Here is a 17,187-nt window from a genome sequence, read left to right on the forward strand (position 1 = left end):
TGAACATCTAAATATCAAGTGCAACAGTACGTTTTTTGAAAAATACTTTTCAATTTGTTTTTAATTTTACTTTAAGTAACAATTTTTAAATTAAAATAATTATTTTATCAATTTTACCATTTAAACTATTAGAGAAATACTAAATTTTCTTAAAAAAAATAATCAAATCTTACAACATCTTTAACAATCCCCTAATGAGTTTGAATCTCACTGTAATACACTCTAAACTACTTAAATATTCAGATACTAACCTTTTATATGAATAATAGTTTTAAATTAATCTTTCAACCATTCTTATACTTATTGGAGTCCTGTCAAATAATGAAATTATTAATCAAGTTTATCGATAACAATATATAAATGCAATATAGTAATAGATATATTATAAATAAAATAAATTCTAGTTATTGAAGTAATAAATATTATAAATAATTGTGTAAATAAATTTTTGTTATGAGTAATTATTTAAATTTGAAAAGATAGGTATTAAAATAGTAAAAGTGTAGATAAGTTTTTTTTTATAATGAGTAATTATCTGAATTAAAAAAGTAGTTATTGAAATGTGAAAAATGAAAAATAGGTTTTTGTTATAAATAATTATTAAATTTTAATGTAGTAATTAGGATGATAAAATTTGAAAAATAAAATAAAACACTAAAATATTTATCTTTTTTATATATAATTATATATTTAATTTTATAATTATAATAATAACAATAACTATAATTTTATTAGTTTTTATTAATGTATACAAAAATGAAAACACACACATCTGCTATCTATAATTATATATAAAGAGAATAACTATTTTTGATTTGTCTATATTTTTGGTTTATCTATTTTACTTTTTACAATATACAATAGTTAATGTTTGTAATACAAAATTGAGATATGGTCTAATACGTTTTCTAGTTATACGAAATGCATCCTAGTTAAATTCTTAGAAGATTCTTCCACATTAGTTATTTGTGATTAGTGTAAGAGTTTGTAATTAATAAATTTAATTTAATTAATTTTAAAGGCGCTTTCTCTCCCTAAGTCGCAGCGTGTAAGCCGTACACACGTTCGTTAAAGAGATAATAGGAGTATCCTCCGTGGCGCGTGGAGTTAGTTTCCCTACATGACGTATGATTTAGGAAAGGAAGAAGGCGTAGGATGAGAGCGTGGAGTACAATCGTTGATCTATAAGGTGTGGGAAGAAGAGGAGTTGCCCTCCCCAGTACATGAAAGGTTTGGACCAACCATTTGCTATAACTATATGTATCCAGACCTGTTATTGCAATTTTTAACACAGCCTCGGAGAAAAACCCGTCCAACCATTTCCATAATTTCCCCCCCTCAGTCACTTACCCCGGCGGCGCCACCGTCACCGCCACCGCCAACCCTCCATGACACAAACATCAGCCAAACAATACCACAATCTCTGAGACAGGAATCTTGTACAGACATATAAATTTATTGATCAATCCGAAACGTCGTTTGGTCGCTAGCGAGCGCGTGAGGGTCCGCTGCAACCATGTCGAGCATCGTCAAGGAGATCCTGGCGAGCCCGATACAAATGGCGGACCAGGTATCGAAGATGGCGGAGGAGGCCCAGAATTTCCGGCAGGAATGTCTCGAGCTCAAATCCAAAACGGAGAAGCTCGCAGGGCTCCTCCGCCAGGCCGCGAGGAACAGCAGCGACCTATACGAGCGTCCCACGCGGCGCATCATCGACGACACCGAACAAGTCCTGGACAAGGCCCTCGTACTCGTCACCAAATGCCGCGCCAACGGTGTCATCAAAAGACTCTTCACCATCATCCCCGCCACAGCCTTCCGCAAGACCTCCATGCAGCTAGAGAATTCCGTCGGCGATGTCCAGTGGCTCCTCCGCGTCTCTGCCTCCGCCGACGAGCGTGACGACGAGTACCTCGGGCTTCCCCCCATCGCCGCCAACGAACCCATCCTCTGCCTCATCTGGGAACAGGTTGCCATTCTCTTGTCCGGTGCCTCCTTGGAAGATCGCTCCGACGCCGCCGCTTCATTGGTTTCGCTCGCTCGCGACAATGACCGTTACGGGAAACTGATCATCGAAGAGGGCGGCGTGGCTCCGCTGTTGAAACTTCTGAAGGAAGGACACTTGGAAGGACAGGAGAACGCTGCCAGAGCCATTGGGCTTCTCGGGAAAGACCCTGAAAGTGTGGAACACATTGTGAACGCCGGTGTTTGTTCCGTGTTTGCCAAAATCCTCAAAGATGGTCACATGAAGGTTCAAGCGGTGGTGGCCTGGGCTATTTCTGAACTCGCTGCCAATCACCCCAAATGCCAGGATCATTTTTCCCAGAACAATGCCATACGCTTGCTCGTTAGCCATCTCGCCTTCGAGACCATTCAAGAGCATAGCAAGTACGCTATTGCCAACAAGACCAGGTCCATTCACACCTTAGTTTTGGAGAGTAATACACCGAACGCGCATGAATATGAAGATGATAAGAACGTTGACCTTCGTCCAACGGGGACGAATACATCTACTCAGATGCACAACGTGGTTTCGAACACCATGGCAATGAAGGGCATTGCCCAAAAAAATAATGCCACTGCCACTGCCACAGCCACGGCTGGGACACCGCACAGCAGCGGCGCTACAAACGCGAAAAAACATCACGGTGGGACACCGCACGTGTCAATTGCTGGGACGAGTATCAAGGGGAGGGAATACGAAGACCCCATCACAAAGGCAGAGATGAAGGCGATGGCAGCCAGAGCCTTATGGCAACTGGCGAGGGGTAACTTGAGTGTGTGTAGGAGCATAACAGAGTCAAGGGCTCTTCTGTGTTTCGCGGTTTTGCTGGAAAAGGGTCCCGAAGACGTGCAATCTTATTCTGCGATGGCGTTGATGGAAATAACGGCCGTGTCGGAGCAACATGCAGAGCTGAGACGCTCTGCATTCAAACCCACCGCCCCTGCTGCAAAGGCTGTTCTGGATCAGCTTCTTAGAGTGATAGAAAACGAACAAGATGACCTGCTCATACCTTGCATAAGATCCGTTGGTAATTTGGCAAGAACTTTCAGAGCCACGGAAACAAGACTGGTTGGGCCATTGGTGAGGCTCCTTGACGAAAGAGAAGCTCATGTTAGCACGGAAGCGGCAATTGCGCTGAACAAATTTGCATGCACAGAAAACTACCTCCACGAGAACCACTGCAACGCCATCATAGAGGCTGGGGGCGCCAAGCACTTGATTCAACTGGTTTACTTTGGGGAGCAAATGGTTCAGATTCCTTCCGTCACTCTCCTTTGTTACATAGCGCTCCACGTCCCCAAGAGCGAGACGCTGGCGCAAGAAGAGGTTCTCATAGTTCTGGAGTGGTGCACCAAGCAGGCACATCTCGTGGAGGAACACAGCATCATTCAACTGCTACCAGAAGCCAAGAGTAGACTCGAACTCTATCAATCAAGAGGAAGAGGATTCCGTTGAACTATCAAACATATATATACCTACCTACCTGCTCAACCATGAAATCTGTAACTCCATTCCGTCTTCTTTTACTTTTACGGATTGCATGAGTTTATGTATATATTCCAGGCTGCTTGCCCCTCAAATTAATCTAGGCACATCGTCTTTTTGTATCCAATATTAGAATATATCTCTATAGAAAAGCTTCTTCTGTGTTCTTTTTCAAAAACAACTTCTCGACAATTTTTTCTTTCTGTCAACTTTAATTCATCACACTCCTGCATTTACATCCCTTTCGCTGTTTATTCAGGACCGTGAAGGATGGATTAAGGAGGGAGGACAGATTTTCAGATTTCTTCATAAACTAAAAGAAGGAAGATTTCTTTTATTGAAAAGTTCATATTGTGTCGTGTAGATTTTTTTCTATAATCAGAATTTTGAAATATCTAATCTAATTTGTGTTATCATTACTACCGTAGCTCGGGTAAACTGTGTGTAATGTGTACTCTTGGACGTCCTGTTTTCAGAGAAACCCTTGCTTCCAGATACATGGTTTATAAAAGTTAAAGTGATTTCAAAACTTATATATATAGAAAACAATTAGAGACTAAAATAAAAATTACTAATGTCCTCGAGTGATGAGAAAGAGGAAGAGAAGTCCCTAAAACTCATGTGCATATGTTTGTTTAGATGGAGATGTTGAGTTTGATAAGCTGCATATCAGAAAATCAGATGTTGAAGGCTCAAACTTTTTTTTATCAGAATTTCAGAGAAGCCATATGGCGCCTCTGATAAAGGTCACACACAAAGAGTTAGAAGCTAGCTAGGAGTACTTCCCTGGAAACAAACTTTGGCGTTTACTTCTTGGAAAGTTTCACAAGAAACATTTTCATTTGATACTACTTTTAATAATATAATAATATATTATGATTTTAAATTAAAAAATATATAATTATAATCAAAATAGAATTATTTAATATTATCAAATGACCGCAATTTATCATTTTCTTGTGTTAAAGCAGCACTGTTCTTAATTTTTTGTAGCTACCTAGAAGCTTGGGAAATCAAGGAAAAATTAGTTTGTAGAAAAAAAGGCATTTATTTGACACTACTTTTAATAATATAATAATATATATTATGATTTTAAATTAAAAAACAATATAATTATAATTAAAATATTATTATTTAACTGTGTTAAATGAACGTAATTTGTCATTTTGCTATCTCAAATTACTATTGCTCTCGGAAATCAATCTTATACTCATCCTTCTTTTCCATAATTTTCTTTAAAAATCTTATATGTTTGTGTGTATCATTGGACAACTTTTTGTAATTGTTTTTCTGTGATATTTTTCTTAATCACAAGTATTGTTTTCTATTGTAAAACTGGTTAATGTTGAATTTATCGATAAATGTATGATATTTCCTAAATTATTTTAAAATAAACTCTAATATTGTTATTAGATATTATTTATAAAAATCAAATTTAATCTTATAAAAAATGTGGATTAATAATTTAATAGTTCCAAATGTTTTCTATTTTTCTAAATGAAACTTAAATTTATTTAATAAATATAATAATATGTATAAATCATATTTACATGTATTTTATTAATTAAAATAATTTTTTATATATCTAAATCTAATTTAATGTTTTTGTTACAATAAACGAATATAAAAAATAAAATTACTGTATTATTCATTCATTTATTTAATAAATACATTTAAACTAGATATAGATGTATAAAAATTTATTTTAATTAATAAAAATATCAGTAAGTAGAATTTATAAATATTTTTATATTCATTAAATAAATTTAAGCTTCACAAAATCGGTTCACCATTTCGTTAAAATTAATCGATCACATTTGTTTTAATTTTTATATTTATTAAAATTATTTCATCAATTAAAATATATATTTTTATTTAAACTAATCATTTGTAATTTATTTTAACTTAATTTCCATCAATCATATTTTATTTTAAATTAATTTTGTCAGAACCCTAAAAACCCCAGCTTAGTGGATTACATGTGTCAGTGAAGGGGTATCTAAAAATCAAAAAGTGAAAGACAGGTGTGAACAGCTGAGTGGTTGATCGGTTTTGATGGTAGGAGTAAACCTTAAGTTTTCAAATTTCATGCCACTTTTCTGCATGCACCCTTCATCTTCAACCTTCTCAGTTTTCATTCTCTCCTCCTTCTCTCTACAAACTTCCTACTTCTCTCTAAGAAATCTTACTTTTTTCTTCTTTCGATCATCATTCAGACCACGCCTGAGTATTCCTGGTGCCAAGAGCTATGCTTTGCACCGATCAAGTTTTGGGTTTAAGCTGGTAAGTTCATTCCTTCCTCAGCCGTGTGGTTTTCTGGCACATGCAAACTAAGTTCTGGTTGCATGGATTGATCACTTTTCTATATGTGATTCTGATAGTGTTTTGGTCCTTTATTTTGGTCTAGTTTTGTAATAAGCAAATTCTAAGGGTAAAAGAAATTGTAGTGGTGAACCAGTATTCTGCACCTGTGAGCGTCAGGTCACGTTTAGAGGTAAGGGAAGCTTGTAATTTAATTAAGTTTCCTGTTTGATGATTGTTTATCGCTGGAATGATGTTATGATTGATGATTTGGTTGATGTTGAAATATTGCATATGTGTTTGGAAGTATTGATAATTGATGAAAGCCATGAAATGAGTAGGAATATAGTCTGAGAGTGATTATGTAATAATCTGCAGAATTATGTAAACTGTAACCGATAGTCATTCGTGACCGTTCGGTTTTCCTTTGGTGTGTTCGGTCTTAACTGGATTCTCCTTCTAAAGAGAATTTAAGTTAATGACCGTTTGGTCTCCTGTTGGTAGGTTGTTATACTAAAATACTTAGTATGTTTAGTTTTCTATGTCCACTTAGTTAGAATATTCAAATGAGTTAAGTAAATCATTATGAGAGTCGTTTTCAGTATGAGAATAGATGTTAGGTTGTTTCCATGGTCAGTTATATATATATATATATATATATATATATATATATATATATATATATATATATATATATATATATATATATATATATATTATTAGCTAGAGTGTTCGGTCTCTACAGTACTCGGTTTGAGAATAGTACTCGGTATTGTATTAGTTCTCGATCTCTTTATGGGATGACGTGTTCTTCTGATATTCTGCGTCAAACAGTATTCGGTCTCAGTAGTGCTCGGTTTCAGTGGTGTTCGGTCTTATAATATTCCTTAATATGATTACATTAGGTATTAAGAGTGTTCGACTAAACTCCAAAGCGTTCGGTCCAAGTTAATAGTGTTCGGCGAAAATCTGGTAGAAGTGGAAGTGAAGGCCGAACCTTAGAACCGTTCAGTTAGTATTGCTGCTTCCATTTTGTAGAACCGTTCGGTATAGGTGATTTTGGAAACCGTTCGGTATAGGTGATTTTGGAAACCGTTCGGTTTAAACTGTAGATCTGTAAAGTTTAAATCCTGTAGTATTTTGGTAAGGCCGTTCGGCCAGAATTGTACTTCTTAATCTCAGAACTGAACTGTAATATTGTTAAAATGTGAATATTCTAGATATGGTTTATGTTGTATTTTTGGGATGTTACAAATTTCAGTATTTAACATTTTTTATTTTAAAAAATAACTTACATTTTATTTTAAATTATTTTAAACTGATTAATCTTATAGTTTTATTAATTAAAATATATATATTTTCTTCATTTCTCTTCATTTTTTAAATCTGCTTTCATCAATCCAAACAAATCCACTTTCCTGTTTCTACTAATTCAAATCCATCTTCAGTTCTGAACTAAGTCTTAGTAAACAATCTGGATATGTTCACGAAACATGTCAGTGTGATGTGTTCCTAAATCATAAAGGGGAAATAAAAGATACACAGCACACCAAAATATGGATAATGTTTAGATTCGTCAATTACATCAGTTGCATCTGTTGCTTGTAGACGTCACAAATAGATCCTACAAGAAAACATACAAAAAAAAAAGTCACTGGTTATTTTAGAAGTTGATTAAAAGGTGCCATGCACAACCGGGTGAAATTTTAAAATAATGACTCATCCAAAGATTTAAAATAAATAAATTAATATGTATTTTTATATTATTCAATTTTCTGGTTTCGAGGTGAGATATAGAGTCGCATTAACAAAAGAAGAAAGAATATATAAAGTCAGGAGATATCTTTATTCGAATTTTAATATATTACTTTCATTTTTTTATTTTATACACTCATGTACTCCTGCTTTTTCTTTCAAGAATCGATTCCAGAAGGTACCTACCAGCTATGGCTTTTTTCTCCTTTTAATGGCACACCTCTATTTGTGGAATTGTCCTTTTAAAGGTCTCAGGTCATGCCAGACATTATAATGGCTTAGAAAAAATACAAACAAATCAAATTAACATTTATCACTCCCATCCAGACACCAAGACCACAAAAACCAATATGCACAACTAAAAAATTGATTCTTATATATTAAAAAATAGAAAACTTTGGAAGGACTAATTTCACTGAATATATCCATTGAATACAAACAACTTTCCTTTCAAATTCATAAGCAAAGTTTAAAAGGAGATTGGAAATTATTTACATAGTTTCCCTCAATTTAATGGACGGAAAAATCCCAGTAAGCCTACTTAATATGTATGAAGATATTCATAAAATCCATAGCCACTAAAGAAATAACCATACACATGAAGGAGGATATAGAATTTTGATCATCCCCATTCTCATTTAAGTGCAAAAATAAATGCAAAAGTCAGATGTTTTTTAGTTAATGCAGCAATCCATCAATGAAAGTTCTAATAGCAGTGTTTGGCATTGGAGCATGGCCGAGTCCATGTATCTCCCTGATGTGCACTTTATAAAGATTTTCCGGACAAATAATTCAGTAAGAAAACAGTAGACATAAAAACAATGGGAAGAACAGGAGCATGATAAATGCAGAACAGGTATTTAAGGTTTTGAACATTAAGGTAAAGCAGAGGATATTACGTTCAAGATGCGCATTAAACAGAGGAAACAGAGTATTTAGCCGATGATTTCAGAACCTCACCAAAACAAACCCTCCTTTCCCTAACCCAAAAACAAAGCAATAATAAACCCAGCAACTAATGGCTTTTAATGTAAAAAATAAAAATAAAAACGCAGAGAAGCCACACCCTAGCTAATCCTATTTCTAAAGCATAATCTTCAGAGTAGGAAAACGAAAAAAAGAAAGCAAAAGAACCACAAAACACAAAAGCAAGGCCCCACAAATCAACGCGCATTCGAAGTGCAGTCCCTCGCAAAATGCCCAGACTCCCCACAGTTGTAGCAGCTTCCACCGCCACCGCCGCCACCACCTCCGCCGTACCTTCCACCGCCGCCTCCACCTTGGCTGCAGTCCCTCGCCATGTGACCTGTCTCCCCACACTTATAGCAACCCCCTCCACCACCACCACCTCCACCATACCCACCGCCTCCGCCATAGCCACCTCCACCATATCCGCCACCGCCTCCATATCCACCTCGTCCTCCGCGTCCTCCCCCGCCATAGCCACCTCTTCCACCACCACCGCCGCCGCCGTATCCACCTCTTCCCCCTCCTCCACCACCGCGGGTGCCCTGCACGGGCGATTCGTCAGGGCCGGTGACGTCGACGGCCTTGGTGCGGCCTTCGGAATCGGAGTCGATGAGGAACTCGACGGACTCTCCTAGGGCGAGGCTGCGAAAACCGTCGGATCGGATGGAGGACTGGTGGACGAAGAGATCCTCGCCGCCGTCATCGGTGGTTATGAAGCCAAATCCCTTCTGATCATTGAACCACTTGACCTTTCCCGTTACCCTCTGCTTCTCACTCTCGCTCATCTCTCTCTCTCCTTCGGATCTGATCTCTCTCTCTGTCACTGTCTGCTCTACGGCTCAAACTGCTCTGCACCTTCTGCCTTTTATACGTCACAATTTTGACCTACACTTAACTTTCACGCACTCCATCATCCAACGCCTCCGCTTTCTTCTTCTTCCAATTTCTTTCTTTTCTCAATTTTTTTAAATTCAACCAACGGCTCAGATTCACTTTCTCCAATCGGACTCGGGCAATCCACGTCTCTTAATTTTAACTCTCTTTTATTTATTGCAATGCTAATCCATATGTGTTTCTAACAAGACAACATCATTTAATCAAATGTAAAACAAAATTTACTTTTCATACTTTCACCCTTTTTGTCTTTCACTCTTTTACTCAATACCAAATCACAATTACTATATTTAAGTTTTCATTTATTTTCCATCATTTTACAATTTTTTTTAAATAACTATTAATTCCTATGTATGATTTTATTTCATAGTTATCTTTAGACAAATTATTTTCAATATCATTAAGTTATTAATTTTTATTATGACTTAAACGTGTCACACACGGATTACTTCAAATTATAAACAGGGTTGAAGGCTTTGTTGAGGGTTCAATTGCAAATTTTAAGAATAAGATCTTTTTATCATAATTTTAATTCAAAATTTACTTTTTAAGATTTTTGAAGTTTATTTACATCTAAAAAAATTGTTATTAAAAAAAAGTTAACATTTGTTTATCGGAGATTTAAAAAACAATTAATACTAAAAAGACTTGAGATTTTTTTTTTAAATCTAAAACGGAAGACTTTACTATTTGGACCTTGAACTGGGTTACAACAAACCAAATGTTTTTTCTATCTAAACTTTAATGTTTCTCAATCCACCCACCATATTTCATCAACTTATTAAACTAATAAATAAAGTTAAATTTCATTAATTAGTTAATCACTCACAAATTTTACATTTTTTTTCATTTAATTTATGATTATTCATTTAAATCCTACAAATACCATTTGTATTTTTTAAGTTTATTTGAATTTGAATACATTTTAAAATTTTCCAGTTCTGGTTATCTAAAATAATAAAAATTAGAAGATATAAGAAATTATATATATCAACTGAAAACTGATGTAAGTTATTAAGGAAATTTTTGGCAAAAAAAAAAATCTGTTTGTAACGAAATCCGTGAATATTAATAATCAACTAGATTTTGGAAGTAAAGATTTCTAAGAATATTTATATACTTTTTGTTTTAAAATAAGATGATATTTTATAATAAATAATTAAAGTTTTCTATCATTGGTATTTTTAATGCAATAAAATTTTCATTTTTAACTACGAAAAGTTAAGTTCTAACCTTGCAATAAAATAATTTTGCTAGCAACATTAACTAAATGAACATTGATTTATAAAAATGTTATCTTTAAAGAGGTAAAAGAACACATACTTTTTAATAGATGCCTGAACATGGACCGTGCATACAAGACTTGTATGATAATATATTTAGTCTCCCACATAAAATTAAAATTCAACATATTTTTTATAAATATATAATTTTAAATTTAAGTCTATCTTATATAGGTCTATTTCACCATTTATGTGCATTATTGGCCTATCTTACATATGTCGTTAATTAATTAACGTGGACTTCTGACATCAAAGATCTAATTAATGTCAATCCTCTCATATATGATGTCGTTTAAAAATTAAAAAAATCAGGATGAGAGAAGTTTTATTTTTCTCTTAATAATTTTAGTGTTAATAGTTGCATTCATTGAAATTTTTAGTTTTGATATATCAAGTACGAAAAGAAATTAGTTGTGCAGGTTTTTTTTTCTGATTTTTTAATATTTAGGTAAATTGTAAATATAAATAACATTTAAAAAAAATAACATCTAACATCTTTCACAAAATGACATTTTTTTCCATATGTGAACACACTATCATATCATATATCTAATGTTGTTTAATTTCAGTTTTAAATGGCATCAATTAGTTAATATGTCGTGCTACCCATTGTCAGGAGACATAGAACTCTCACCTTCTTAATAACTTCAAATCAATTTAAAGATTAAGTTTCTTCTTAATTTAAAATTTTTAAATAGCATAAGTGTAAAACTATTTTTGTGATAAGTTACATAATAAGTCATATTCATACTCACATTTTATGATCAATTTTAATTAAATATTTTATTATTATTTGGAGTTGTTAAAAGTTTGTAGAAAGAAACTAAGCCTTTTTTCTTATATATTTAACCTAGTTCAACACTTTTTTTTTTACTATTATTATTATCATGAACTGTAACTTAGGTTGTGATTCTTAATTTCAAATATTACATTAAAAAGATATATATATATTTTTTGCAGTAAATATCCTTATACATACATTTAATTATAATATCCATAAGCACAATATAATTATAAATATAGTTAGAGTTTGAATTTGTGTCACACTTAATAAAAGAATGACTTGATAGTTTATTTTTTTATTTTTAATTCTTAAAGAACATTTTTATGTTTAATCAGAGAAGGTTTATTAGTTTCTTATAAAAAAAAAGGTTCGCTAGTTTAAAGTAACACAATAAACGAATTGAATTGTATCTGAAAAAAGAATTATATTTAACAAAATAGTTTATTCGTAAAGCAAATTTTAAAAGAGTTTATAAAAGTTTTTTTTTATTTGTTCGACCGATTATATTTAAGTTTTGATAAATATATAAATTTAGTATCACGAAACATAAGTATCTTATAAAATTCAGTTGTAATCTCATAAAGGTATATTCTTTTACTTATTTATGTAAAAAGTAACACTTAATTTTTTTTCAGTAACATTTACAAGTTTTCATATTTAATGCAGGTTAAAATATTATAGAATAAAAGTGGAGAAAAAGATAGCTGGATTATAGAGTGTTTTTTCAAAATGTTTGTCACTTACAAAGTCAAGTATATAGAGAATGGAGTACTGATGATAATAAGAGGATTGAAGAGTCAGTGACGGAGAGGGGAAGGCGCGGTTGCGTTGAGTTGCGGCGGGTGGACGGAGGTGGGCGAGGGGCACTGGTAACATTTGGTGAAGAAACCGAATGTGTCAATCTGGTGTACGAAGTTAACCATACTTGCCCATCCACCGAATCCAAACCCTACCACCACAACCCACACCACCACAAATACGTTGATCGTGTACGCACCGGCCCATCTTCCCACCAATTTCGGAGGTTGCTCCACCGCATTCTGCATTGCGTTTCATCAACAACCACATCAGATCAAATCAAATGAACCAGTTCTAAATTGAAATCAATGAAAATGCATTGTACCTGTCGAGCAGCGGGTGATTTGAAGGTGAAGATGTGAGCGAGGGCGGGAATGATGTAAACGGTGAAGCTGACAAGAAGAGATCCAACGGTGGAGTTGATGGGCCCGAAGAACGGGAAGACTATGGCAAGAAACCATATGGGGATCACCACTGGTAGCCTCGCAAGAGCTCGCTTGCAGAGGCTCCTACACTCGTGTATCCCTATTGCTTTCTCCCACACCAGATACAGTGGCGTGCATGCAAACCCAAATGTTATGAACTGCACCATGAAATACAAATTGATTGTTAATTTTGAATTATGAGCTAGATGGAGTGCTTTTAGTTACTTGATTCTTGCCTGGTGGATGAGCATTAAAATGACAGCCATGTCACGGAAGGGTGACCTTGGAAGGAGAGAAAAAGCATTGGAGTGATCAAGAAGCATATCTCCAAATGCCCAGTATACTGCTGCTGCCGATGGAAGCGTCAGTGTCAGTACATACACACTAGCCAGTAAGTATATGGACTTGAATTTTTGAGGCTTCCACATCGCATGCATTATCTCCCTGTCCCATCTCACACAGTTGAAAACCACGTTATGTACAGTTAAAGTTAACCAATAATCAGAGATGTGTTAAACTTTGCATTGGTAATTAGCGACAAATATGTTAGTTTGCTCATTTTTAGGTACAAACAAAATAGAAAAACAAGAAAAGGGGAAATTTTTGGCTTAATTTTGATCAGCTGTGGCAGCTGTGCTACAATTCTGAAAGTTACAAGAAGGAAAGCTGGAATTCTTCTGTCCTCATGATAAAAAAAGCATTAAAGCTGATCCATTTAGAGAAAAGAACCTTGGCTTTCTACAACCAAAAAGGAGCTCAAGGATTCCCCAGAAAAAAGGGCCCTTCTTTTGCATGCATGCGTAACAGCATTATTTTCCCTTTTGGAAAAAAGTAATACATAACATCTGGAAAAAACGTCAGCGTCAGAATTTTGATTTTCTAACCGAACATGAAAAGTTACGATTCTCATCTTCAAGAAAAAAAATATCCATGGGAAAAGGACTTAAGATGGTCATAGGCTACATTTGACAGCTCGTGTTTGAAAAGTCAAGTTTGAGTATAATCTTTAGTGCCACGTCACCTACGATGAACCCAATCTCGTTATTTTTACAAATGTTAATACAGGTTTTTTAATAATATTTTTGATACAACATACATATTATTATTTTTTTAATAGATTTATAATACGAAATAAATAATAAACTAATGAAAAAATAATATGTATATTGTATTTCAATCCCTTTTATAATAAAAAAGTTGGCAGTAATATCGATTTCAGTAGAATAAATTTATACAAGTATTATCATTAGCAGCAGCATTAATGTATGCGTTCTAACGAAGCCAAAATCGAAGGAGGAGCAAAGAAAAAGCTGTGAAAACGTAAAAGATACGATTCGTAGGAATGGTATCTGAGGTGAAATATCAGTCTTACACAGTGACGGCATGTCCCCCGAATGTGTAGAGAATGTTTGTGGCCCCCGTAAAATATAGAACCAATTTAGTCGGACCCGAATGCCGAACCCCTTCCACCTACACAATCATAGCAACATCAACATTCCATGTTATTACAGCAACCACTAACAAATATAGATATTCATAAAGCATTTTGAAATCTGAAACTATTACCTGGCCATGGAGGAGAGAAGCTACAGTGAGGTACCAAGCAGTATAGGTAGTCATGAGGAGGCCAAGAAAAGACCAGATTCTGTAGTTGTGGAAGGAAGGGATAAATACAGTGGTGGCACAGCACGCTCCAAAGATATAAGTCCAACTTCTCTTATCCAAATTATCATTTATGTAATATATGTTGCTGCAAAAGAGTTAATTAACCTTGTTACTAGCCCAAATGAATTGCAAATAGACTGATTTTTGCGTTGATATATATACGTACCTTGCACAAGCTATGAGTTGGATAACAGATCCAAAAAGAAGAAATGTGCAGTTGAAGGCCAAGCCAACGTTTCTCCAGTGCTTCCCGAGGAGCCCGTCAAGAACTTCAAACCACTGAAAGACTTATGCTGTGTTAAACAGACACATGAAAAGGGGAAGGAGAATTCAGATTTGAAAAGAGTAGGACCTGGATGACATGGTTCCTGAAATTAAATTTTTCTCTCTCTTTTCTGGTTCTGTATTCAACGTAGAGTGCGCTAATAAGGTAAGCAGTCCAGCAACCCAGCAAACCGTAGAAGAGTTGAAAAAGGGTGCCAGAAAGCATTCCCAGCTGGGAAAATGAGTAAGGCAGCGTAAGCAGAACTTGAGCCACCTGACATAAACATTCTGTGTTATTTTTGAAAGCTGTTTATGATAATATACGTTGAGAAGTTGGGAAACCAACCTGGTTGGAAGCACAGCTAAACCAAGCATCGTAAACAGAACCACCATGCCACAAGAAGCTTAATAACTTGGATTTTACATCCCTAGGCTTCCCTTCACTTTCCATCTCCTCATAGTTCCCAACTATTACAGTTTCAGCCTCTTTCTCCATTCTTGTTTATATTCTGTAGATGGGTTTGAGTACTGTGAATTGTGGGAGGCAAGTCTGGCTTGGGATTGGATTTGATGGGAGAGGAGTTTAACAGAGGAACTGTATATATACTGATATGTGCATCACACTAAAGCTTTTTTCTGTAAGGCTGTCAAAGGTTCTCTCACTGTGAAGACCCTTTTTATTTTGCAAGTCTGAAGATTTAGAATAATCATCTTGTAACTTATTCTTTTCAATATAATATTGGTTATTCTTTTATATAATTAAAGTGAGACATGAAATAATAATAGTATGAGTAGCATTTGATGTAAAATCTTTATTGCTAAAACATCAACAATTTTTGGAACTAGGGAGTGTATTTTAAGATGATTTTTGTCAATCAGTAAATTTAAAAAGGAGACAATTTTCCTTAAAAATATTATAACACGTTATTCTGAATAAGAACTGTACATGCGATGATGGAGAATAATTGTTCTATAAGGCACGTACTTGATGAAGCAAATTGGTGGACCAATTCATATTGCCTCATTAAAAAAACATAATCAGTTTTTGGGTAAATTGGTTTTATTTTTAAGAAAAAAAAAACATTATGTTTCATATTTGATCAATACGAGATTAATTAATTTCCTTTCAAGATTTTAATTTACAATTCACATTTGAAATCTTCTTCAACTTGCATTCCTTATTGTTTTCCTCTTCTGTCGTATTTCCTTTAACTTTATATTCTATAATTTAATTGCACATTTTATAGTTTTATTTCAAACTATTTTCAAGTTAATTGTTTTTTCTTTAAATTCAATGCACTTGATCGTCCTTGTTTTTAATTTTTTTTATGTTTCTTCAATTATTTAATCTTAAAATAGAATTTATTACTTATTTTAATTTCATACATCTATCATAAAGATTCTTTTCTTTTGTTACGGAAAGAATAGGAGTCCCCCATTTTCTTTGTTCTTTTCTGCTTGTAGCTAATACTAAATACAATCAGACAAAATAAATAGATAAAGGCAAAAAGCCACCCTTTTACTGCAGTTTTGTCATATATTTATTCAGCATTTTCAAACCTTTAATTAAAGCGATCAAAAAGCTTTTAGCAAACATTATTTCTCATAATTGGGTGAAAAAAAATCTCTTCTTTTTCTTTTTCTTCATTAGGTTGAAATTTGAAGACATTGGGCAGCAGGAAAAGTTACCAACCTTCGGGTTTCCTTGTAATTTGAATAAGCAAGTTACAGAAGTCATTGATTATTGTGCTTCCCTTCATCATGATGATGAACAGTAATGACTTTTCATTTATTTATTTTTTCAGTCAAGAAATAAGCAGTGATGCCACAGACCCTGTCTTCACAGGAAAATTGAAGAGAGGAATGACCTAAAAGCTTAGTTACTAGGAATATAATACAAACGTCACTTAGCAGTGACAAATTCCAACAATTATATAGACAAAAAAATGTACTTTTGTCACACTTCCACATTTATTTAATATATTATATTTCATTCTCCTATTATAAAAATTATTTTATTTTTTACTATAAAAATTATATCAAATAAATATAGATGTGTTAACTTATCATTTTATATAGGATAATGATATTTTAATTTTGTTTTTTTATAACATCTTAACTATGTCACGTCTAAAGAAACTATAGGTCCACATTATCCCAATATAAAACAAAAATCTAATTTTTGAGATTTAGATTTTTCGATTTCTTTCATTTTTTTCATTCAAAATTGGTTTTCGTTCTCTAAATTAGTTTTTATTATGGGAGTTATTTGTTGGGGAGGTACATTGCAACCAATCAATCTAATCTTGAACTAAAACGACAGAAATTGTAAAACCTAAATTGAATTTATCAGGTCATTTTTTTGTTTTAAATTTGGACCATGTGGAGAATTAAAATGTTATAAAAAAATGTAATCAAAATTCATTATCCTTATTTTATTCACCCGAATTTCACTATTTTATCCTACATGATTTCAAATGTTATAGAAAAATTACTAAACAATCTCTTTTTGTCTATAAATATAAAAATTTATCTTTTCTATAACTATTTTATCAATAT

General features: G+C 33.7%; 3 protein-coding genes across 3 annotated transcripts; 1 reads left to right on the plus strand and 2 right to left on the minus strand.

Annotated features, from left to right (window-relative positions):
* The first annotated feature begins 1,307 nt into the window (after positions 1-1,307).
* Positions 1,308-3,774, plus strand: LOC108331211 (uncharacterized). Its single transcript, XM_017565858.2, has one exon. It carries the CDS (start codon positions 1,517-1,519, stop codon positions 3,458-3,460), a length of 1,944 nt encoding a protein of 647 aa, XP_017421347.1. The 5' UTR covers positions 1,308-1,516; the 3' UTR covers positions 3,461-3,774.
* A 4,614-nt stretch (positions 3,775-8,388) lies between these two features.
* LOC108330820 (glycine-rich protein 2) lies at positions 8,389-9,371 on the minus strand. The gene has a single exon (XM_017565386.2). It carries the CDS (start codon positions 9,298-9,300, stop codon positions 8,710-8,712), a length of 591 nt encoding a protein of 196 aa, XP_017420875.1. The 5' UTR covers positions 9,301-9,371; the 3' UTR covers positions 8,389-8,709.
* A 2,796-nt stretch (positions 9,372-12,167) lies between these two features.
* LOC108330924 (auxin transporter-like protein 5) lies at positions 12,168-15,265 on the minus strand. Its single transcript, XM_017565526.2, has 8 exons — positions 14,975-15,265; positions 14,717-14,902; positions 14,531-14,643; positions 14,266-14,449; positions 14,072-14,169; positions 12,936-13,143; positions 12,600-12,857; positions 12,168-12,516 (listed from the first exon to the last, which is right to left on the minus strand). The coding sequence occupies exons 1-8, from the start codon at positions 15,122-15,124 to the stop codon at positions 12,274-12,276; spliced, it is 1,440 nt and encodes a 479-aa protein (XP_017421015.1). The 5' UTR covers positions 15,125-15,265; the 3' UTR covers positions 12,168-12,273.
* Positions 15,266-17,187: the final 1,922 nt, after the last annotated feature.

Source organism: Vigna angularis, chromosome 4 (assembly GCF_016808095.1).
Source record: "Vigna angularis cultivar LongXiaoDou No.4 chromosome 4, ASM1680809v1, whole genome shotgun sequence".
Classification (NCBI taxonomy): Eukaryota; Viridiplantae; Streptophyta; class Magnoliopsida; order Fabales; family Fabaceae; genus Vigna; species Vigna angularis.

What these genes read in the sequence shown, in the direction of transcription:
- LOC108331211 (XM_017565858.2), top strand. Translation starts at nt 1,517, where the DNA reads ATGTCGAGCATCGTCAAGGAGATCCTGGCGAGCCCGATACAAATGGCG.
- LOC108330820 (XM_017565386.2), bottom strand. Translation starts at nt 9,300, where the DNA reads ATGAGCGAGAGTGAGAAGCAGAGGGTAACGGGAAAGGTCAAGTGGTTC.
- LOC108330924 (XM_017565526.2), bottom strand. Translation starts at nt 15,124, where the DNA reads ATGGAGAAAGAGGCTGAAACTGTAATAGTTGGGAACTATGAGGAGATG. An exon ending in TCAGGAACCATGTCATCCAG is followed by an intron (nt 14,644 to 14,716) that starts GTCCTACTCTTT and finishes TAAGTCTTTCAG; the next exon opens with TGGTTTGAAGTTCTTGACGG. An exon ending in GGGGGACATGCCGTCACTGT is followed by an intron (nt 13,144 to 14,071) that starts GTAAGACTGATA and finishes GAGATGGGACAG; the next exon opens with GGAGATAATGCATGCGATGT.